Raw genomic sequence first — 24,886 nt, forward strand, 5'->3', positions numbered from 1 at the left:
CCCTGTACCCTTAAAATGTGTGAACGTTATTGCCTGTAAATTTTACCCAAAGAAAGCTGTTTAAAATAAAAGAAATTAAAAATAAAAGTAAAATATGATGTTGCCCTGGTCTTCTTTTGTACCACCATACCAAGCAAATTACATGCAGGATGGACGTAGTAAAGGATGGTGATAGGAGTTGGTTATAAGGATTGCCATCCTGATAATTCCCTACCTTCCTTCGTGAACCTGGATTTAGGAAGGGAGAACGAATGAGAAGCAAGGCCATAAAGGGGCTGAACGAAACAGAAGGAAATGTGGTTGTCAGTGCGCACACACACACACATGCACCCATACACTGACACACTCACACCATATATATTCATGCATCGACCAGGCTGCGTTTTGAATCCTAGGACTCTCCCCAGAGAGTGCAGTGTGTGCTCAAAGAGGACACATTCAGCTCATGTGCAAATAGCCACATGAATCCTGAGCTGTGCCCTTCAGCACAGTTAAATGCCATCCACACAGCCTTGACAATGGGGAATATAAGGAACACTGAATTCCAAATGACACGAGGTTGTGAGACTCCATTATGTCACATCCATAGGATGGAATTCTAGTCAGGCAGCAAAAACGAGTTATAGTGACGACAAGGAGAAAGGATTTGTGGCCTATCAGATTAGCAGTAATTCACATTATTTCTAAAGTGTGCAGAAACAGGAATTTTCATATACTATTGTTAGAAATATAAAATAGAGTTTGTTCAAATAAAATAGTTTTTTCATTGTTTTGAAAGAACACTTCAGGAACTTATAAAAATGCTTACTAAGATATCTGCATGTATATGAACAAGAATGTTAAGCACACTATAGTTTGTAGCAGAAAACGTGGTAAAGGAACTATATTTACATCACTAGTACTAGAAAAGTGAATTCTGGAGCATCCATATGATGCAACAACAGGTCAATATAAAAAAATAAGTGAAATTTTATTGTCAACTAACAAAATGTTATCACAGAAATTCATTTACATGGAAATATGGTCACAATAAGTGCCAAGGTGGGTTACAGTGATCATAAGGGAGGGGGAAGGGTAAGCTGTGACAAAGTGAAAGAGCGGCATGGACATATATACACTACCAAACGTAAGGTAGATAGCTAGTGGGAAGCAGCCGCATAGCACAGGAAGATCAGCTCGGTGCTTTGTGACCGCCTGGAGGGGTGGGATAGGGAGGGTGGGAGGGAGACACAAAAGGGAGGGGCTATGGGAACATATGTATATGTATAACTGATCAAATTTGTTATAAAGTAAAAAATAAAAAAAATTGTTAAAAAAAATAAAAAATAAAAAATAAATGACAGGGATCCAGATTTGCTTATATAGGTGTATAACCCTTTATCCAGAGGTCCTTAAAAAAACTCTTTCTGTTAAAACCTAAAAAATAAAAATGGTCTTTCTGTTGAAATCACATAGAGCTTTCCATTCAGCATAGAAAGAAGCTGCACTTTCTGTCTAGATACCTCAGTATTCCTGTACCCGGAGTGTGCCCCTTTTCCACCCAGGCTTCCAGAAAGCTCTCTGGATTTAGGCCTTTCCTACCCACCTTCTGGCTCAGCGATGTTCATGCTTCAGTTCAGTCCACTGTCACGAGTTGGCACCTTCGTACCTCGATGGTCAAACTTCTCCACAAAGACTTTCATTCAAAGAGCAAAAAAATTCCATCCTCTTCCTCAAAACCCAGCCCATGAACCTATGTATAGAATGTTTCTAGTTTTGTCTGAAAAACCTGTTAGGTGTAAAAGCAGAGGGTAAAAACATATACTCCGGGTCTTGAATACGAAGACGAAATAGCAGGTGGCAGTAGCGTGTTGGCAATGGTCGGCTGTTGAAGGGCTTTGCAGGACTGGTGGGAGGTGGAAGAGAGAATGGGGCTCCAGAGCGGGGTCTTGGCGGCTGTGTCCAGTGTCATGGACAGGGTATGACAGACACGGAGTGGGAAAAGTTCTGGACAGACTCTACGGGCTGGGTGGGGCTGGAGGGTGAACACCCTACTCTCTGGGAGGGTCACCCCATCTGCAGTGTGGACACTTCAAACTACACTTAGGAGGGAAGGAGATACCTCAATGAACTCGATGTTCTTTTCGGGTCAACAGCAGATGGGACTGCTCTAGTAATACATATAAATTTCACAAACATAATTAGTGTCTTAGTAAACAAAACATCCCAAGATCTTCTTATTCTTGGCGTCAAGCGCTCATTTTCTTTGTAAAAGAAAAATGGAGGTGGAAGCCACCTGCTGGCCAGATCCAGGATTGCTGCTCTGAGGCTCTGACCAGGGAGCTTGGCAAAGGAGAGTGAGGACGAAGTTTGGGCTCTGGGTTAATGGTTTTAGCCAGTGTTTTCCGGAATTGTTCACTTGCTGGTGGCAATTTCTCTGTACCTACCATTTTTCTGCCATATCTAAATCTGAGATAGGAATCAAGCTCTGGTCTGATATGAAGATAAAGATTGTGACGTGGAGTGTACAAGCCATAGGACATATAGAAACACACACACACACATACACACAGTGTCAATTCAATTGTAAAATCTACTTTGTTCTTCTATAAAATTGAATGTAATGAATGTTTATAACGTGAAGAATGTATGTGCACACATATGTGCACTATCATCTTCATCGTCAAGAGGGATTTTTGGGTGAGTACCCATGGGGCCACAATGTCAGGGGAGTGTAAGATGCTCACTTCTCAAGCCTTGGAAGCCCATTTTCTCAAAGGGAGGCTGCTCTGTGTCCTCTTCTTAGGGCAAGGGATGTAACTTCATTTGAATCCTGCCACTTATCTGAAGAGGTGCTGTCAGTTCTATGAGCCTCAGCTTTGTTGTCTGTGAAATGGGCCTCAGGATCCTTTTGTCACACAGCCATCCCAAGGAGAAACTGAGAAAACCTGCCCAAAGTATATGGCATATTGTGGGACTTCAAGGGCTCTTTAAAAGTCAAGACTCAGTAGCAGGGCCTGGCTCAGCCTTAGGGCTAAGGCAGGCACTGTGGAAATGCGTTTTTCATTCTTTCTCCTAATGAGAATATACATATCTTTATGAAGGAAGCAAATCTCTCTCTGGTATGCCTTGAGTTCAAAGTTTTAAAGACAGATTTTGCCGTTCTACAGGCATTCATTTGTGTGTTAGAACGCCTGTGCATAATACTCATACATATGATTCCATGCACTTTTACCAGCTATGCAGGTGTTCTAACTATCACCACAAACAAGATCAAAAACTGTTTCATCACCACACGTTTCCCTCATGTTAGCCTTTATAGCCACACCCACCTTCTTCCTGATCCCACATCCCTAAACTCTGTCAAACACTATTATAATTTCCTAAATGTCATAGAAATGGAATCCCATAGTACATTACCTGTAGGAATGGATTTCTTTCACTCAGCATAACTCTCCTGAGATCCATCCAAGTTGTAAAGTGTGTCTATCTTCTGTTCCTTTTTATTGCTGAATAGGATTCCATGGTGTGAATGTACCACACTTTGTTTAGCCATTCCCCCATTGAAAGACATCTGGGCTATTTCCACTTTTTAAGTATTGGGAGTAAAACTGTGATGAACTTCATGTAAAGGTTTTTGTGTAAACATAAATTTTCATTGCTCTGGGTAAATTGCCCAGAGTGCAACTGCTGTATCGTATGGTAATTGCATGTATCGTTTGGAAAAACATTCCAAATTGTTTTCCAGATGGCCTGTACCATTTTGCATTCCCTTTGGCAATGTATGAGTGACTCAGTTTATCCAGTGTTGCCTGCATTTGGTTTTGTCACTGTTTTTTTCAGCCATTCGGATAGGTGGGTTTAACATTTCATTGTACTTTAATTTGCATTTGCATGGCGGCTAAAGATGTTGAATAGCTTTTCCTAAGCCTATTTGCCCTCTGGTCATGTCTTTCATCCATTTTATAATTGGATTAAGAGGCAAGAAGTTACCTCTAGAGAGCTGCCCTGGCTCTGGCTAGCAGGCAGAGTAAGAGAATGTGAGGCCCCTTGAGACTCACTTTTCTTGACAGGGAGGGCAGAAGTGGGGCTGAAGCTATTAAATGTTCCTCAAATTAGGACTGAACTTGGATATGGAACAGGATTAAGAGGTGGGGGCATCTCTGGGTCCATCTGTGGAGATCTGGATAGGGCAGAAAAAGAAGGGGGATATGGGGGAGAGGAAGAACAGTGGAAGGAGGGAGATATGGGGGGATGCCTTCTAAATGATGCTAGATTCATCACTCTCAGCCTGCTCAATGGAGTGCAAAAAACTATTCTCCGAGACTTGTGGTTTTCAACTCTAGATATCCATTAGGATCCCCTGTAATGCTCAGATTCAACTAACTGAAGCAGAGCCTCTAGGGATAAGCCCAGTCATCAGTATCTTCAAGGTTCACCTCAGTTGATTCTAATGAGCTGTCAAAATTGAAAACCTTATCTGATGGTGTATTAGTTTGCTATGGCTGCCCTAACAAGATACCACAGGCTGAGTAGCTTAAACAACACAAATTTATTTCTCACATTTTAAAGGTTGGAAGTTCAAGATCCAGGTGTCCACAGGTTTGGTCTCTTCTGAGACTCTCTCCTTGGCTTGCAAATGGCCTCCTTCTTAGTCCTTCTTCACATGGTTGTCCCTCTGTGCATACACACCCTGGTATCTCTTTATGTGTCCTAAACTCCTCTTATAAGGAAACCAATCATATAGGATTAGTGTCTATCCTAAGGGCCTCATTTTAATTTAATCACTTCTTTAAAGACCCTATCTTCAAACACAGCCACATTCTGAGGTACTGGTGGTTAAAGCTTCAACATATGAATTTGAGTAGGACACAGTTCAGTCCACAACAGATGGTATGAGAAATACCTTGGTGTGAGAAATTCATCTCCCTTTTAGCTACCTTCCTGGAACTACTATACAACACTTCTGCCATCACCTCATTAGGTAGGAGTTGGTCATATGACCATTCTTGCCTGCAAAGCAGGCTATAAATATGTTCTTTTACTGGAAACATTACTGTACCAAATAAATGTGGGATTCTTTTATTAAGAAAGAAGGAGAATTGGTATAGAACATATGCTACACTTTCATACCCAAGGCAGCTAGAAGCACTACCTCAATTATCATGTCCTTTCTACCCAGTTTTCCAACCACAGTTTTCATGGGTTCAAACAAAACTGCTGCTTCAGAGACACCTGAGCTCACTCTCCCATCCGCCCAAATCCCATGTCCCAGCCTATGCCTGAGTCCTCACAACTTAGCGTGCTTAATCTACGTCATTCACTCACTCATTCATTCATTCAACAAATATTTATTGGTTACCAATGATATGTGAAGCACTGTAATAGGCACTGAAGATAAATCAGAGAACCTGACAGACAGGGTCATGGTTCTCATGGAGCTCACATTCTACAGGGGTTCATTCACTCAAGATTTAAAAGCCATTAAGAAAATAATATGGGAAAATATGACAAAGAATGACTAGGGTGGGGAAGGCAAGGAAGGATTTTCTGAAGGTGTAACTTAGATTTAATATTCAAATAACAAGAAGTACACAGTCAGCAGTGGGAAGATATCGGCGCTGAGCCCTCGAGACAGAGGGAAGAGCAAGACGAAAGGCCCTAAGATATGGGCAAGCTTGGCAGTTTTAGGGAACAGCTTGTATGCCAGTGTGTATTGGGAGGACAACGTTAGAAAATGAGATGAGAATGGTAGGAGGGGCCCAATAACAGAAGGTCCTGTGGGCCATGGTAAGGACTCTGGCTTTTGATCTTATTATGATGGGTGCTTTCTGAAAGGAAGGGAATTTATTATTATAATCTACTTTATTAAAGCTCATTCTAAATGTTCCTTGGAGGACAGACTGAACTAGAGCAACTGTAAGATCAAGAGACAAGATTAGGAGTCTAAGACATGCATGAGAGTGAGAGGTTACAGTCTCGTAGACCACAGTCGTAGCAATGGAAGGGGTGAGATGGGGTTTGAAATGACATGTATCTTGGAAGTACTGAACTTGTTGATGAAGTCCACGTTTGTGGTAAGGGATAGAGAGGAAGTAAGCGTGTCTCTTGGAATGTGGATTTTGGCAGCTGGGTTAGGGTGGTTTTCTTCGCTGGGGAAATGAACGGGGGACCAGCTTCGGTGCAATGCCAGGAAACTGACAGTTCTGTTTTGACCATGTCGTTTGTGGAGCCTATGAAAAATCTGGGTGGGGAGCATGTGGGTGGATGTATAAGTCAGGAGATCCTGAGAATATTCTTGGCTGTGGCAAAAAAAAAAACAAACAAACAAACAAACAAAAAAACCCAAAAGAACAAGCATGCAAGAAAACAAACGAAAAACCCAACTGTACCGTTCAATCTGAAAATACAGGTTGATTCCACATATGAGCATGATGCAGGTCTAGATTCTGGAAGGGATACAATGACATAATAAAAACCTACTTCACTGAGTTATAATTTACATTCAACAGAATGCATCAATCTTTTTTTTTTTTTTTCCGCTGTTCTGCACGGCTTGCAGGATCCTAATTCCCCAACCGGGGATCGAACCTGGGCCCCTTTCAGTGAGAGCACCGAGTCCTAACCACTGGACTTAGCTATAAGACTAAGGCTCTGGCCTGCCAGGGGCTACTAACTGTCAGAGAAGGAACATGTATGTCTGGAATATAACTATCATTCACCCACCTATTCATTCATTCATGCACCTAGCGCATGTCAAGCTCTGTGCTAAGAAGGGAAGATAGGACCATGAAAAAATTCAGACAACGTCTCTGTCTTCCTGAAGATTAGGAGGCGAAATAGAGAACTGCAAGTGGCTCTGGTTGCTAAATAGTAAGGGAGGTATTTGGTGAGATAATTGGGCCCCCAAAAGGTCTAAGCCCAGTGCACAGATGCAACTCTTCCCCTTCTGCATGTCTCATAGACAATGCTGTGGCATGACCTAGAATATAGAGCTGTTAGAATAGAATGAGCCTGAACATGCTGTGCATAAATGGCTGAGGAAACCGCTTTCCAAACCTTCCACCCAGCAAACAGCCCTGATTATGTGCAGAAGTAGATCTCAATTTCACGTATTTCTCACAGTTGGAGTTGTATGACTAATTATTTTGTCTCTGTGGCTAATTAATAAGCTGAGGTTAAGAAGGGTCAAGTATCTTGGAAGAAAACAGCAGATCTACTGATAATAGGAAAGTGTTAGATTTTAAGCTGTGAGCTCTTAACTAGTGTGGATGACTCGTTCCCGTCCTCAGGTCCAGGCTGAGGTAGTAGCAATGCAAGTTTCCCAGTCAAAGGCCTGGGATTCATTGGCCATTAGAGGATTTTAGGAACTGGAGAAGCTACAGGAAAATGAAAGCCTAACATGCCATCCTCCTGCCTGCTCCGCATCATTGCTCCTGCCTCTGCTCTCTTGTTTTCTATGATAACGTCATCTTAACATTAGGTTTTGTTATTGACTGAAGTGTGTTCTTCCAAAATTCATATCCTGAAGCCCTAATCACCAGTGCCTCAGAATGTGTCTGGATTTGGAGATAGGGCCTTTAAAAGGTGATTAAGTTAATTTAAGGCTGTTAGGGGATACCTTAATCCCATCTGACTGGTGTGCTTACAAGAAGAGGAGTTCAGGACACACAGAGAGACAGCAGAAGTGTGTATACACAGAGGGACAACCATGTGAAAAAGAAGCAAGAAGATGGCCCTCTTCAAGCCAAGGAGAGAGGCCTTAGAAGAAATCACCCTGCTCACACCTTGACCTTGTACTTCCAGCCTCCAGAACTTTGAGAAACAAATTTCAGTTGTTAAGCCACTTATCTGTGGTATTTTTGTGTGGCAGTGTGAACAGTCTAATACAGGCATTATGAACGTGTTTCAGTAGGTTACGAAGCAGGTAGAGTAGACTGTCAGAAAGGATGAAAATAAAGTGATGGTAAAAAATACCAATGATCAGTAAAACTGAAAGGAATGTGGTTAATTTGTATTACTATCAGGCAAAATAGACATCAAGCAATTGCAACAAAGAAGGCTGCTATCAAACCATAAAAGAAAATGTATTAAGATTACAAATTCTGAACTTACATTCACCTAATAACATATCTTCAAAACAGATATAGCAGTAACAAAGTTACAAGTAACAGAAAGTAAAATCCACTTTTGTGTATACCATAAGGAAATATACTTGCTTATATAACTGAGAGCCCAGAGGTAGAGGAGACTTTAGGTTAGTTGATCCAGTGGCTCAAAGATATAAAGACTCAGGCCCAATCTTGAACCAATGACTGTGGCTAGGGACATAGGATTATTGTGTGAGATCTAGAGTAACTCTGGTCTCACCCTTGGAACTAGCAGTCAAATTCCCCCCAAACATGAGACTGTATGAGGGAGGAAATGCACTAATGAAAATCTGAGACCAGTTAGGAAGATGAGGAATGTATATTGCATAGGTAAACAAAAATGTCACCTTCAGGCCCCATTTGAAAGCACAATTATCAATATGAGCATAATACCCACAGTACTCAAGCTCAAACGGTTTTCAACTACTATGTCTTTCCAGGTAACAAATACTTCTACTCAGGAAATACCTACATTGAATTAGTGAATGGGTAGTTACAAAGCACTAGAGCTCTCATCCCTGCAGTAAGTTTAGGAAGAACCACAAAGGCATCCATGGTAGCATACTTAAATCTCATTTTCTTTCTCAAATTTTTGGCAAAGCTTTTTCTTTACTATCGTACTTTGATATTATTGTGTCAGGATAGTTTGGCTAGAAGGGAATGGATTCTTCATAGTTACAATTTTATCAAGTATTACCATTCTGTAAACATACAACACAGAGTTCATAAAGATATGAAAGATGAGAAGCAAGAAAATTGTCAACATTTATGATCAGCAACAATTTTCTTTAAAGAGCACCATTAAATTTCAATATGGAATATCTTTAAACGCTTCAAGCTGGGCTTCCCTGGTGGCACAGTGGTTGAGATTCCGCCTGCCGGTGCAGGGGCACGGGATCGTGCCCCGGTCTAGGAAGATCCCACATGTCGCAGAGCGGCTGGGTCCGTCAGTCATGGCCGCTGAGCCGAAGCCTGTGCTCCGCAACGGGAGAGGCCACAACAGTGAGAGGTCCACGTACCGCAGAAAAAAAAAAAAAGCTTCAAGCTTTTAGAAGAAATTCACTCTTATAAAAATGTAATAACATTAAAGAACATCTTCTGTTAGTGTACATATTTGTAAATATGTAGAAAGGAATATTCCTCTGGGAACACTAGCCCAAGAACCACCACAGCCCTGCCTCCTGGCATACCAGGACCCAGCCCATACACCAACAGCCTGGCACCAGCTCTGGGACACATTGGGCCCCTCAACCAGCTGCTCCTGGATCTGGCCCCACTCAACAGTGGGATGAAGCCAGCCTTGGGACACCCCAGACCCCATACCCAGCTATGTCAGGAACTGGCCCCACACACCAGCAAACTGACACTAGCTTCAGGACTCCGAGGCCCAGCAGTCAGAGACCCAGGACCCTGGCTGTGCCCACCAGCGAGACAACACTACCTCCAGGACTCTCTGGGCCACAGCCCCACCCACCAGCAGGCCAACCCCAGTTCCAAGACACCTTGGTCCCCACAGCCAACTGCCCTGGGATCCAGCCCCACTCAACAGTGGGCCAACACTAGCTTTTGGACACCCCCAAACCCGGCAGCCAGCCATGTGGAACTGGCCCTGCCCACCAGCAGGCTGACACTACATACAGGACCTCTAGCCCCACCACCACCCACTGCAGAGCCTAGAACCACCCACCAGTGGGCCAGCGCTAATCCCGGGACTTCTTGAGGCACTGCAGCCAGTAGCCTCATGAACCAGCCTCACTCGCCAGTGGTCACCAGCCTCTGCACAAGGCAGGACCTGGCAACCCACTGGAACAGGGGCCAGCCACACCTACCACAGCATGCACAGTAGTGTGCTGTTCACAACAGAAGGACACACGCAGCCCTAACAGGGGGCACCCTTAGAGCATGTAGCTCTGGTGACCAGAGGGGAGAGCTCGGCTGGGACACACAGGACGTCTCCTACAAAAAGCCACTTCTCTACGGTTGGGGAATATAGCCAACCTACCAGATACAGAGAAACAAAATAGAAAATTGGACAAAATGAGTCAACAGAGGAATCTATTCCAAACCAAGAACACGATAAAACCCCAGAAGAAGAACCAAGTGAAGTGCAGATAGGAGATCTACCTGATAAAGAGTTCAGGGTAATGATCATAAAGATGTTCAAAGAACTCAGGAGAAGATTGGATGAACAGAGTGAGAAGTTTTTAACAAAGATTTCGAAAATATGAAGAAGAACCACACAGAGAAGAAAACAATAACTGAAATGAAAAATACACTACACGGAATCAACAGTAAATGAAATGACGCAGAGGAATGGATGAGCAAGCTGGAAGACGGAGTAGAAGAAATAACTGAAGCAGAATACAAGAAAGAAAAAAGAGAAAAAGAAATAGGGCAGTTTAAGAGACCTCTGGGACAACAGCAAGTGTACTAACATTTGCATTATAGGGGTCTGAGAAGGAGAAGAGAAAGAGAAAGAGAAAGGGGCAGAGAACATATGTGAAGACATGATAGCTGAAAACATCCCTAACCTGGGAAAGCAAAGAGATATCCAGGTTTAGTAAGCACAGAGAGTCCCAAACAGGGTCAAGCCAAAGGAGACCACACCAAGACACACTGTAGTTAGAATGGCAAAAATTAAAGATAAAGAGAGAATATTAAAAGCAGCAAGGGAAAAGCAACAAATAACATACAGGGGAACTCCCATAAGGCTATCAGAGCAACTGGAATGAATCCAACTGGATCACGGTGTCTGATCCTTTTTAATGTAGTGTTGGATTCGGTTTGCTAATATGTGGTTGAGGATTTTTGCATCTATATTCTTCACAGATATTGGCCTGTAATTATCTTTTTTGATAGTGTCTTTGTCTGCTTTTGGTAGCAAGGTGATGGTGGCTTCATAGAATGAATTTGGGACTGTTCCCTCCTCTTCAACCTTTTGGGAGAGTTTGAGAAGTATAGGTATAAGTTCTATGTATGTTTGGTACAATTCACTGGTGAAGCTGTCTGGTACTGGACTTTTGTTTGCAGGGAGTTTTTGTTTTGTTTTAATTACAGATTCTATTTCACTTCTAGTGATTGGTCTGTTCAAATTATCTGTTTCTTCTTGACTCAAATTTGGCAGGCTGTATATTCCTAGAAACTTGTCCATTTCTTCTTGGTTGTCTAATTTTCTGGCCTATAACTGTTCATAATATTCTCTTATGTGTTTTGGTTTTTGTGAGTTTATTTTTTTTTGTATTTTTCTGGTATTAGTTGTTGCTTCTGTTTCATTTCTTATTTTATTTATTTGGGCCCTTTCTCTTTTTTTCTTGGTGAGCCTGGCTAGAAGTTTGTCGATTTTGTTTGTCTTTTCAAAAATCTAGCCCTTGGTTTTATTGATCTTTTCTATTTTTACCTCTATTTTAATTATTTCCCTCTGATCTCTCCCAAAGAACTGACTTTGGGAATTTTTTCGTTCTTCTTTTTCGAATTCTTTTTCTCTTTTTGTTTATTTGAGATTTTTCTTGTTCCTTGAGGAAGGCCTGAATCACTTTGTACTTCCCTCTGAGAATTGCTTTTGCTGCATCACATAGATTTTGGAAGGTTGTGTTTTCATTGTCATTTGTCTTGAAGTATTTCCTGATTTCTTCTTTGATTTCATCACTGACCCACTGGTTTTTTGGTAGCATGTTGTTCAGTCTCCATGTATTCGTTCTTTTCCCATTTTTCTTTCTGTGGTTGATTTCTAGTTCCATAACATTGTGGTAATAAAAGATGCTTGAAGTCATTTCTATCCTCTTAAATGTGTTGAGGTTTGTTTTCTGTCCTAGTATGTGGCCTCTCCTAGAGAACGTGCCTTGCACGCTTGAAAAGAATGTGTATTCTGTTTATTGGGGGATGTAGTGTCCTGTAGGTAAAAATTAAGTCCAAGTGGTCTATTGTGTCATTTAGGGCCTCTGTTGCCGTACTGATTTTCTGTCTGGAAGATGTGTCCATTGTTGTCAGTGAGGTGTTAAAGTCTCCTAGTATTAGAGTATTCCTGTTAATTTCTCCCTTTATGTCTGTAAGTATTTGTTTTATATATTTAGGTGCTCCTATATTGGGTGTATATATGCTAACAAGTGTAATATCCTCTTCTTTATTGATCCCTTTATCATTACATAATGTCCTTCTTTGTCTTTATGGACTTTGTTTTAAGTCTATTTTGTCTGATATGTATATTGCTCACCCCGCTTTCTTGTTTTTTCGATTTGCATGAAATAGCTTTCCATCTCCTCACTTTCAATCTGTCTGTGTCTTGTGCCCTGAAGTGAGTCTCTTATAGGCAGCATATTGTAGGTTCTTGGGTTTTTTTTTTTTATCTATTCAGCCACTCTGTCTTTTGATGGGAGCATTTAGTCCACTGATATTTAAAGTAATTATTGATAAGTATGTACTTACTGCCATTTTAAACCCTGTTTTCCAGTTGACTTTGTAGTTCTCTATATCTTTCACTTTTGCCATTTTAATTATGCTACGTCTTGCTGTCACCCTATTTGGGTTCTTCTTGTGTGGGACCCTCTGTGCTTCCTGTACCTGGATATCGGTTTTCTTCTTTAGGTTTGGGAAGTTTTCAGCCATAATTTCTTCAAATACATTTTCTATCCCCCTTTCTCTCTCCTCTTCTTCTGGTACCCCTTTTATGCATATGACTGTGCCCATTATGCATATGATTATGCGTATTACGCATGCTTTATATTATCCTATAGATCTCATATGTTTTCTTCACTTTAAAAAAATTTGTCTTTCTGTCTGCTGTTCTCATTTGGTGATTTCCATTATTCTATCTTCCAGACCACTTATTTATTCTTCTGCTTTGGTTAGTCTGCTATTTATTGCTTTTAGTTTGTTTTTTATCTCAGCAATTGAATTGTCCACTTTGATTGATTTCTCTTTACAGTTTCTATTTCCTTGTTGCAGTGATCTGCATTTCTATCAATAATCTTCCTTAATTTCTTTAGCCTTTTCCTTACCTCCTTTCTGAATCTGGGGTCTAGTAAAGTGGTGAGGTCTCCTTCATTATTTGTTCCTTCAGGGGATTTCTCTTGTTCTTTTTATTGGGAATAGTATCTCTGTTTTTCTTTCTACTTAACTTTCTTCGTCTCTGAATTTAGGACAGGCATCAATCTACTGTGTTCTTGAAGGGGTGTTTTTAGGTTGGAGGATCCCTCTGTAGACGGTATGAGTCCAATACTTTTGGTGCAAGGGCTGGTTTTGGTGTGGGTGCTTGCCACGTATTTCCTTAAAGTGTGCTGGCCCTTCTTCCCTTGATAGGGTGTGTGCTTGAAGTTGTGTTGACCAGAGCCTGCACTGGTTCTTGGCTAGGACCTCCTCTTTGCATTATGGCTGTCACAGCCCTGTTGGGGCTGGGGTCTGATTCCCAGCTGTTGGAGCAGAAGCCCTGAGGGTCAGGTTCAGTCAGGTTCCACTGCCCCTGAGCCCATGCCCTGATGCAAAGGAGGTGACCACTGAAGCTAATGAGGTCCGTGTGGTCACTGCAAACCTATGTGCCTCCAGTGCAGGCATCCATGGCTCTGCCCAGAAGCAGCCCATGGTTGCATCTCTTTCTCTGTTGTGTTCACCCCAGACCTAGTGCTGGGCTGTGGTGTGCAGTAGGCTGGTGCTGGGGGCCAGGGACCTGTGGCTGCAGGAATTGAGGTGGTTGTGCCACTGCCTGGAACCTGGGCTGCCTCTGTGTCAGACCTCTCCCAGCACCTGTCAGCTCCAGATCTGGCTCCAAGGTATGGTGTAGAGTGAGCGGGGCCAGTGTGCTCCCACTGTGAAATGAACAACTGCATACTCCTGCCCAGCGCCCATCCAACCGAGATGCAGTGCCCAGCTGCTCTGCCTTTCCATGGCGCCATCTGGCGCACGTGCTGGCAAAGTCCACCATGGCCAGACCTGCCCCCACTGTGTGCACACTGATAATGGGCACTGTGGCAGGACCTGCCCCCACTATGTGCAGGCTGACAATGGGCTCCTTGGTTTGGCCCAGACCATACCCCAGGCCCTGCGGTCTGTCTCCACACATCTAGATCAGGTCCTCTCCCTGGACCTGTCTACCTAAGATTCAATGCTCAGCTGCTGTGTGCATCTGTGGCCCCACCACCTTGTGTGTGCTTTGGATTGGGGAGTGCAGCAAGGCAGCAGCGCCAGTGCCTGTCTCTCTCTGCCCTGATTGTTAGCAAGCCAGCATGCATGCACTCCTTGTGAGCAGAATTTAGGCTTTTCCAGCCCCTCCATCTTCCCCAGCGGCTTTTCCAGCAGGCAAGGGGGCTCCCCGGGACAAGGGTCTGCCTATGTGGACCTTTTCTCCTTTACAGATCTCTCCCAGCGGTGCCAGGACCGTCCTCATGTCTTTAAAATTTTTTTCTGTCCTTCCTGGATATGTAGAGATATTCCTTGCAGCTTTGGTTGTGTAGGAGATCTTCTGCCAGTTTCCAGTTGGTTTTCTGTGAGAACTGCCTCACATGTAGGGGTATTTTTAATGTGTTTGTGGGGAGAGGTGAGCTCCACATACTTCTACTCCACCATCTTGATACTCCTCCCTATTTGGGAGACTTTGAATTGCATCAACGTGTCCCATATAAAAACAGATACACTAGACTAAAGTAGAATTTCAGAATCCAGTGATAGTTACCAATTGCAAGTGCCTCTCAGTTTTTAGAGAGCCCATGATATGGCAGGTTTTTCCAGATTTTGTGGGGGGAAAAAGGTAGAGTGTCATGTACATTTTAGATGATCTTTGGACCCAAACAGGCTACATGAATTAGATAATTAAAACATCATCTGGTGATGTGATGAAAATGCAGAGTTCATTGATATGACTTAGTCCTCAAAGCCTGCTTCTATCCTAAAGAAAGCTGGCAAATGTCACTCATTTACATCATATGGGAACATATCAACCAGTGGTAGATGGCAGTGTGATATCGTAACAAGAAAACAATGTGGCTGTTTACGTAAAAACACATATCACAATACTTTCAAAGACTATAGTTAGAATTATTTGGGGGGTGTGGCAAAAAAAATAGTTACAATGAGTGGATAATAAGAGCCAAGCTAGGACCACTTCAATTCTCCCTGTCTAATAATTTTTAAAGCCTGGAAACACACTTATTTAATTTTTAAATGGTCTTCACCCGGAAGGGATTTTCAGACTGTACCAGAGAATCATACCATCACAAATGACATAGTTTATGAGCAAAAACCGTGAAAGGGATCCCTGCCTTCTCGCCCCTTATCATCCTTTGGCCTCAAAAGAAGTTTTCACTGTGGATGTAATTTTCTGTTTCAACGCTGTGGTAGTCCCCAAGAATGAGCTCATCACCTAGAGCTGTTAAAATTTACACTGGGCTGGGGGAAGGGAGCACACTGAGTACTCTGACAGGGAGCATTATCTACAATTGTTTCTCTTCTTTCCCATTGCTTGACACTGACAGTAAAGTCAATTCTAGTTAATTAACGAGCTTCTTAAAGGAACAAAGAAAAACATGTTTCGATTACCATTTCTATAAAAGTACATCAATATCTGATAAGTTCTCTTGGATAATGGTACCAGATTAAGTCAATTTTACTTTGTGAAAGTAAATTCACTTATGACCTCTACTTGAGTTGTACATATTTGTGTTTGAACCAAAAGCATTTGAGTATTTGTGTTTAATTTAGCAGCATCACAAATGTCTGCTATTCTCCTTTCCCATTTCTCTGTGTTAAACAAAGCCACTAGCACTGACCTCCAAAACGTCCACCCCAAGACAGAAATATAAAAGAAGTAAAAGCTGTTCCCAGTAAACCTTGCCAAACAACATTCAAGAAGAATAGCTTATCAGCCTGCCTCACCTAAACAGACACAGCGCCTGATATACGTGCAGTGCCTAAACGGCCTAGCTCACATAAGCTGTGTTCATACAGGTGTTTATCCATAGCCTTAGCGTCCCTTCCCCAATGTATGTAAGAAAGAGCTGACAGGCACCCACTGGTGTAACTAAATATATTTTTTAATCCTAAAATAGCTCCAGGTAATCATCGCAGGGCAAGAATAAATGATACGACCATTAGTTCTGACAGGAGAATATCTAACCTTTCGCAAGAAAATTATAATTAGAACTCCAGGGTTTGCCTTTTGGTGAAAGAAGTTGACCTCAATCACCATTAGTGGATTTCTCCATCACAGAAGCTACAGTTGGGACAGACATCAGGTCTTGATGGCAGATTCCATCCAGTGATTGTATACAGATGCTTCCTAAATCCATCTTGAGTTTTCATAACAGGCTCTATTGTAAACACGTGGCTCCATTTTCATTCCTTGCATTTACATGTGTCCCATAAATAATTTTCCAAAATTATCTAAGTAACACCAATGTGCCCAAACAGAGTCACTCCAAAAAATCACTACTTCCTTCAATAGGCTTACAACTACAAACAGTCTGTTATCCTTACCAGTATATTCAAATTTAACCATGGTGCAAAATTTGGTCTGTTGTATTTTCTTCAGGTTATTTATGTAGCCATGCCACGATGCAGGGTGCCAGCAAAATAATCCCACTGCTTGTATAGCATTAAGTTTGCCTAAGCCAGCAAACACGCAAGTTCACTTCAAATCTCTTTTGGATATACAGACAGATCTTCAGTTTTCCACACAAATCAGCAAAAGAGGTGTTTGTAAAACTGCCATTAAAAAAAACCCCAAAACTCTATTGTATATTCTCCTTTCCCTTTCTCTGTCCTTTCTAGGCAGATGCAAACAAAATATAAGTGCAGTAATATCTAATTCAGATTCTGCTTACTTTTAACTTTTGGAATTCTGTAAAGAGCCATAGAGTCTGCAATATTTCTCTTTAGAGAAGTAGAGCCATAAAATCTGCAATATTTATCTTTAGGGTGTTTAAAAATAAAAGAAGGAAACGTTTTCAACTAACGTCTAGCATTTTATACCACCTTTTATATACACATATACTTCACTTATTAAGGATAAGTTTATATTTATACCTTAAAATGAATCCAACGGCCTTAACTGGCTTCAGCTACGATTAGTTCTAATTACTGGTAGTACTGGAAATTATTTAAATGGCACTTTAAAGAGGTCCTCTATGATCTCATCTTTTCAGTAACTGTGGATGCCTTTCCGCTTAGTCTGAATAAGGAAGACTGAATTATTCTTAATTTTCTTTGGAGGCTCTTGTGGGTGATCCAAACACAAAGTCTGGAGCCAGGGTGCCTAGGAGTAAACCCTGGTTTGGCACCTATAGGTTCAGTTACCACTTAGGCAAGTGACTTAACACATCTGTGCTTCCACTTTCTCATCTGTGAAAACTGGAATAATAATCATAGTACCTAGTTGATAGAATTGCCACTATTAAAGGAGTTGACGTTTTAACGTGCCTGACACATAGTAATCATTATATACATTTTTTTTCAAATTAACAGCTAAAATTCACTTATTGAGTTTGCTTTAATTTCTCTTAGACTTGCATGAAATTATGGCAACAAATCTTACCTGTACCCACCGCTTAGGTTTTTGAAGTAGACTCTAAAATATGGCAATGGTTATGGATTTAGGGAGGACCTAGTCCATTGCTATGTGTTAATTTATGTGTTAAATTTCACGTGTTATTAGGGAAAAAATTAGCACACGAACGAAGCACATTAGCACAATAAAAAGGGGTTGGGGCAGGTGAAGCCAGCTTGTGTTCTGAGGAAGATCATCTGGAGGCACCACCATCAACGGGAAGCCCAGGAATGTGGGCAATCTCAGATCTCCAGCTCTCATGAAGAGAACGGCCTCCTGAAACACGCAGCCGGGAGAACCCTACTGTCACTATGCTACACTCAGGAGGCTGACGCAGCTTTTGAGCACCGTGGGCTCCTAAGGCCATGGTCACGTGGATGCGGCCATCACGTGGCAGGCCCAGACAGTTATGTGGCAGGCCCAGACCTACTGGCCATGTCAGCACCATGAGCCCTTAAACCCTGAGCTCGTGTAGTCTCTCTGGACCTATTGCCACTATGATCATGTGGTAGATCCAGCTTTTCAAGTCGCTAGAGCATGGCAGACTCCTAAACCCTGCCCATCATGTGGATTCATCCTGTCATGTGGCCCTCACTAGCTAGGGGCATGTGGAAGCCTCAGCCCTCCAAGTCACAAAGGTGACCTGCTTCTGAGTGTCATATGGATGCTATGGTTGGTCACATATCCCCCTTGCTCACATATCAGTCTCAGCCATCTCTATCTCGTGAAGAATGCTGCCTACCAGAATCTTCAGATCCCTGAGTCAACAGGGATGTGGCCTCTACCATCACATGGCAGGCAAAGCACCTGCTGTCATGTGAACACCGCACCTACCCTTCGGCTGTTGGTCGTGTATATTCTATGGTCATGGGACATGCTGTGGTCTCCTGAGGCTCAGTTCTCTCGGTTACAGTTCACGATTGAGGGCACCTGAATCCTGAGGTCACATGCATCCTTCTACTCTGTGGCTTCTGCCAGCCAAGCCCCTGGAAGTCAGGTAGGGACCCACAGCGGTGCGTTACGTTCTCCATAGTGTTCTCCATAGTGGCTGTATAATTTTACATTCTAAGATTCTTAGAACTATTCTTAGTTCTATTCTAGCCACTATGGAGAACTATGGGGACCTGGAGGAAGGAAGGGAGGGGAATGTAGCCCTGCAGCATGGGTTTGAAATACTGGCCCCTGTGGCACTGGAGAATGGAATCTGGGTAGTCTGGGTGGGAGCTCTCCACGGGAAGGAGAGGAAGGTTGGGAGGGAAGGAATATTAAAGTGAAGGTATTGAGCGAGATTAGGAGACAGTGCCTTTCACACAGTACGATGACAGATACTCAGTGCTCAACAGGGAAGTGGACCAAAAACCCTTAAAATCAGAAGCAGAGGTGTGCAAATGGGGCTGCTGGATGGGCCAGAACACACTGATCTCTGTTTTTGGTATTAGCGTTTTAGCTCAAAGGAAGCATTGCAACCTTGAACTATCAACCACCTCTTCTCTATATTTGGTTTTGGACAGGGCCATCAGAGAATGTTTCCCAAAGTTGTTATGCCTGGTAAGTGCCTACGAAAATCATTGTCTCTTACTAATGTCGGTGACCTCTGCACCTGCCCTCAAGCCCTTTGGTTCTTGCCTAGAGTACATGTTGGCATCAGACCCTTAACCATTTTGGGGCACATGGACTCCTGAAAATGACATGGATATACTTTCTGGAAAAATACCCATAAATACACACACACACACACACACACACACACACAAATTGCATATAACATTAGAGACTTCCAAGACCTCATGATGAAGACATCTACTGTAAGCCTTCGCATGAAATTTCCAAGGCTTTTCACACCTGACCTCTGACCCTCAGCCTACTTGACCAAACTTTTTTCCCAGTCATCAAGGGCCACTCCCCTGGTCTCCACTCCTGTTTTCCTCTTCCTTTCTCCAGGATGGCCAGGAGTTACCCTCACCAATTATCATTGACATTGACACTCCCTACATAATAAAGCCCTGCAAGGTGATGAAGAGGCTCAAACAACATTTGGTGAGTTGCAGGAGAGCCACAGATCCCTTATCAGCCACACAATCTCAAATGCCTTTTGATTCCAGGAATGCTATATAGGCTCTGTGACACTGAAGAGTCTAGTCCTGCAATTCCTGCAGCAGTAAGTACCCTTGGGAATCTGAGCAAGGGGAGGAGGGCTAGGAGAGTTGAGGAGACCTAAGCACAGGTCTGCTCATCGGACTTCTCAAGTCTCATTTGAGGTCCAGACCACAGAGATCGACTGTCCTCATTACTCTCCCTCAGGTATTACTTGATCCATGAGTGTGGAGACCAACCGCATATCCATTGTGCTTATCTTGAGGAGGCCTGCTCCTCCCTGACAATTCCCTTCCACTCTGAGGACCCAGCCCCGTGAGTATCACAGGCCAGACTCTGCTCCTGGGTCGTGTGGCTCCCCAGCAGACACAGGCCAGCTCCTGCACACACCCACCACCCACTCTTCCTTTTTGTCTCCTAGAAGCAGCTTGTGCAAGTACTTCAAGGACAGCAGGAATATAAAGAACCTCAAGGACCCCCGTGAGTGTGCGATGGGAAGACTGGGTGGGAAAGGGCAGTGAAGGGGTCAATCATAGGGCCCAGGGCGTGGCAGCGCCTGACCTTTGTTCGCTTCCCCTCTCTTCACAGACCTACGGGTCCAGCTGCTGAAGCACACAAAACGTGTCATTGTGCACACCCTCTGTGTGTTGCCCAAGACTCAGCATGACTTCAGCTCCTTTGGGTGGACATGTGGTTCCAGACAGTGAGCGCCTGCGTCCTCCCTCGGGCGGGACCAAGAAGCCACAGGTGGGTAGGAGGTGGAGGTGGTGACTGGGTGCCTGGGCTCTTCCCTTTCAGGAGATGATGCTCTGTTTCTCCGTCAGCGGGGTGTTCAAGAAAGGTGGGTGTGTGTAGACCCCCACCCCAGATGCCCCACTGCTGCCTTCCCCTGGCCAGGCTCACGCACAGAACCACCCAGCTTCCTGGACCCCTTCCCTTCCCTTCCATTTACTTCCCTTCCTTTCCTTCCCCTCCCCTCCCCTCCCTTCCCCTTCCTCCTGTGTTCTCTAGCCCTCAGTCTTCCCACAGACACCCCAGGTCTGAGGTGTGTCCACGCCTGTCTGCCCTGCACACCCTGGGTGTTGGGGACACAGGCTGTGGAGTTTGGTGGCTCTCGTTCCAGATCCTTGCTCTTAGAACTTGGGCCATTGCTTAACCTCTCAGTTTCTTCATTTGCGCAATGGGGTAGTAGTATCCACCTCTTGGGCGGCTGTGAAAAATGCATCCCGTGAACTTGTGCAGTGGTTGTCAGGGACCCTGTCACTGGGCGCAGACTGCTCCTATAGTTGCCCTCCCCACTCCCGACACCCTGGAACCGTGAACAGCTGCCCTCTCAGCATGAGTGTCCAGTCATACCCTGACTGGGCAACACCATGTGAGCGTGTAGAGCACGTGCAGCTCTAAGGGGTACTGTTGTTTGTTTGCTGTTGAAGTGGAAGGAAGTTCTCAGGACTGTGTGCGTGCCTTCACCCGGACCTTCATCACTACCCCTGCCAGCTACTGCAGGTGAGAGCCCTTTTGTGGGCGGGGATGCACATCCCCGCCTGGGCTCAGGGGCATGGGAATGTGGTGGTGCAGACCTTAGGTTTACTCAGTATTGTGGAAAGCCAGCAGGGAGATCCCAGGAGCAGTCTAGCCTAGTGGTTAAGAAGAGCATGGGCTCTGAAATCGGCCTATGGGTTCTCTCCTTGACACAACACTCACTCACTGTGTGATCTTGGTCAAGTCACATGACCTCTGTGTGACTCAGTGTCTTCTTCCGAGAATGGGGATCAGAGCATCCAGCCCTTGGGCTGTGGTAAAGGGTAAATGTGAAATTGCCCGTGGGTTGGGGATAAACCTATTAATCGAGTGAAGGTGGTAGACAGTCTCTCCAAAGGTGGGCTCTGTGGGGAGGGGCAGAGGTACTAGTTATGGAACCTGGGAGACAGACACAGCAGGGGTATGGAAGGAATGTAGTTGCTGAGTGGCAGTGGGAGCAGGATCGTTGTTTGGAGTGTGCGGTGGTCCATCTGTCCAGTTGTCTGAGTGCCCGTTTATCCTCCAGTCTATGCATTGTGAAAGACGAACTGTTTGTGAGGGACGCCAGCCCCAGTGAGACTCAGAGTGTGTTCTCCATCCCAATGCCTACACCCTCCTCCCTCTCCCAGGAGCAGCAGGAGATGGTGCAGGCTTTCTCCACCCTGTCTGGGATGAAACTCGAGTGGTCTCAGAAGTGAGTGCTGGGTGTATATGGGAATGAGTTTGGGTTGGAACGGTAGGGGAGTGAATCATGGAAACTCGAAAGCAATTTGGAAAAATAGCTTTTTGAATATTTTGCTTCCGAAAATAAAAGTGAGCCCATGAAAAAGGTATCATACTAGTATATGTGTAAAGGGTTTTCAAGATAGTATAATGCTCAGTGATATTATCTTGTATATGGAAAATCCAGGACAATCCACACGCACACCAACCAACCAACAAAAAAACAAAACACCCTACTACAACTGATAACCAAGTTCACCAAAGTTACAGGATACAAGACCGATATACAAAACTTATTTGTATTTCCATGTACTTGCAATGAACAACCGAAAATGAAATTAAGAAAGCAAGCCCAGCTACCATGGCATCAAAATAGTACAACGCTTTGAAACAAATGTAACAAAAGAAGTGCAAATCTCATATTCCAGAGTCTGTAAAACGCTGTTGAAAAAAATAAACCAGACCTAAGTAAATGGAAAGACACCCCATTTTCATGGGTTGGAAGGCAATATTATTATGATAGCAGTACTACCCAGAGCAAACTAGGTTCAGCGCAGTCCCTATCAGAATCCTTCTTTGCAACAGTTGACAAGGTTATCCTAAACTTCATTTGGAAGTGCACCAAAACAATCTCGAAAGAGAAGAACAAAGTTAGAAGACTCACACGTCCCAATTTCAAAACTTGCTACAAAGCCACAGTAATAAAGACTACGTGGTACTGGCCTGTGGACAGTGTATGAATCAGTGGACTAGAACTGAGAGTCCACAGATAAACCCTCACATTTATGGTCAACTGATGATCAACCAGACAGAGTGCTGAAAAAATCTGATGGGAAAATAATATTGTTTTCAAAAAATGGTGCTGGGACAAGTGGGTATCCGCATGCAAACCAAAGAATTTTGACCCCTGACTCCCACACCATGTACGAACCTAGCCTGAAAATGGATCAAAGATCTAAAAGTAAGAGCTAAGACTATAAAAATCTGGGAAGGAAACACAGGTGTAAGTCTTCACGAATTAGGCAATCATTTCTTACATATGACACCAAAAGCACAAGCAACCAAAGAAAAATCTAGATAAATTGTTGACTTCATCAAAATTAAAACCTCTTGAGCATCAAAGCACAGTATCAAAAAGGTGAAAAGCCCACCAACAGAATGGGAGGAAATATTTGCATATCACATATCTGGCAAGAATATGTGAAGAACCCTTGCAACTCAACAATAAAAAGGCAAACACCCCAATGTTTTTAAACTGGGGAAAGGCTCTGAATGGACATTTCTCCAAAGAAGACATATAAATGGCCAGGAAGGAAATGAGAAACTTCTCAACATCGTTAGTCATCAAGGAAATGCAAATTGAAACCACAGTGAGTTACCAGGTCACACCCACTAAGATGGCTTTAATTAGTGAAACGAATGATAACAAGCGTTGGTGAGGATGTGGAGACATTGGAATTCTCATGTGTTATGATGGGAATATAAAAGGGAGCAGTGGTTTGGGAAAACATTTTGGCACTTCTCCAAAATGTTAAACACGGAGTTACCATAAGACCCAGTAATCCCACTCCTAAGTATCCTACCAGGAGAAATGAAAACATGTGTACACTCTAAAACTTGTTCAGGAACGTTCATAGCAGCATTATTGATAATAGACGAAAAGTGGAAACAACCCAAATGTCCTGTAGCTGATGAATGGATGAATAAATCTTGGTACATCCATAAAGTAGAATATTATTCAGTCATAAAAAAGAATACTGTTCTGATACACGTCATGACATGGATGAACCTTGAAAACATGATGCTAAGTGAAAGAAGCCAGTCACAAAAAGTCAAATATTGTATGAAATGTCCAGAATCGGCAAATCCACAGGGACCAAAAGCAGATTAGTGGTTGCCAGGGTCTGGGGGACGGGGAGGAATAGGGAGTGATCACGAATGGTTAAGGAGCTTCTTTTTGAGGTGGTAAAATGACTCTGGAATTAGTTGTGGTGGTTGCACAATCATGTGAATGTACGAAAAAGCACTGATTTGTATACTTTAAAGTGGTGTGTGCATTATATCTCAATAAAAGATGGTGGGAGACTTGTACTTTAGAATTTTTCATTTGTTATTTTCTTGAACATCTTTCTTAATCAGTATATATTGAATTCCCTTGTTCTTTAGCCCAGCTCTACTTTTCTGTTTTGAATTCTAGTGGGCATGAATGCTAGTGATAGATGGTTTGCTTTTCACTGGGTCTTTCTTCGTCATTACACATAGTGTTCATACTGGTACATGTGTCCCAGCAAGAAAGTGGCATACATTTAGCGGTGGCATTGCATGGTCAGCGTGACTGTACTGTGGTACTAATGGAGATCACCTGTTGTTCTCCCACTGCAGGTGCCTTCAGGACAACGAATGGAACTGCACCAGAGCTGGTCAGGTCTGCAGTATGCTCAAGGTGAGGTCTGGGAATCAAGTGGGGTAAAGATGAACATTTCTGGGCCTTCAGGGGGGCCAAGAAGGTGGAGGTCAGTGTCCTGGGAATGGAACTTGGGGAGCGGGCTCTTCTGACATTCCGACCCCTTCTCTCCAGACCGAGGACAAGATCCCAGAGGAGGCCTTCAAAGAAATCCCCTAAAAGGAGCCCTTGGATGCCATCCTTGTCTTCATCCACATCATCTTTTATCTCCAGCCGCAGGCCACGTCCATGCCTGGGGTTGGAGGCCTGGCTGACCAAGAATCCAAAGTTACGTTGTAGGCCAGGTAACATAGCCACTTGAAGGGTCGGCTGTCCTGTGTCTTTTCCCCACTCACGATTGCTGTTTGGTTTCATAATAAAGAGTGCTGTTGCAAGCTGTATGTCGTGTGTCCTCCATTGCTCTTCCCTGCCCCAATCACGAGCCAG

At 43.5% G+C, this 24,886-nt stretch overlaps 1 protein-coding gene across 1 annotated transcript in view; it reads left to right on the forward strand.

Moving 5' to 3' along the window:
- LOC132481907 (nuclear RNA export factor 2-like) overlaps positions 1–24,648 on the forward strand; it is a 39,288-nt gene extending 14,640 nt beyond the window's left edge. The window contains exons 15-19 of the mRNA XM_060086811.1: positions 20,551–20,593; positions 21,186–21,258; positions 21,800–21,967; positions 24,379–24,439; positions 24,575–24,648. Of these exons, the coding sequence (XP_059942794.1) occupies positions 20,551–20,593; positions 21,186–21,258; positions 21,800–21,967; positions 24,379–24,439; positions 24,575–24,619 (390 nt within the window). The 3' untranslated portion in view covers positions 24,620–24,648. The remainder of the gene's footprint in view (positions 1–20,550; positions 20,594–21,185; positions 21,259–21,799; positions 21,968–24,378; positions 24,440–24,574) is intronic.
- Positions 24,649–24,886: the final 238 nt, after the last annotated feature.

This window comes from Mesoplodon densirostris, chromosome X (assembly GCF_025265405.1).
Source record: "Mesoplodon densirostris isolate mMesDen1 chromosome X, mMesDen1 primary haplotype, whole genome shotgun sequence".
Classification (NCBI taxonomy): domain Eukaryota; kingdom Metazoa; phylum Chordata; class Mammalia; order Artiodactyla; family Ziphiidae; genus Mesoplodon; species Mesoplodon densirostris.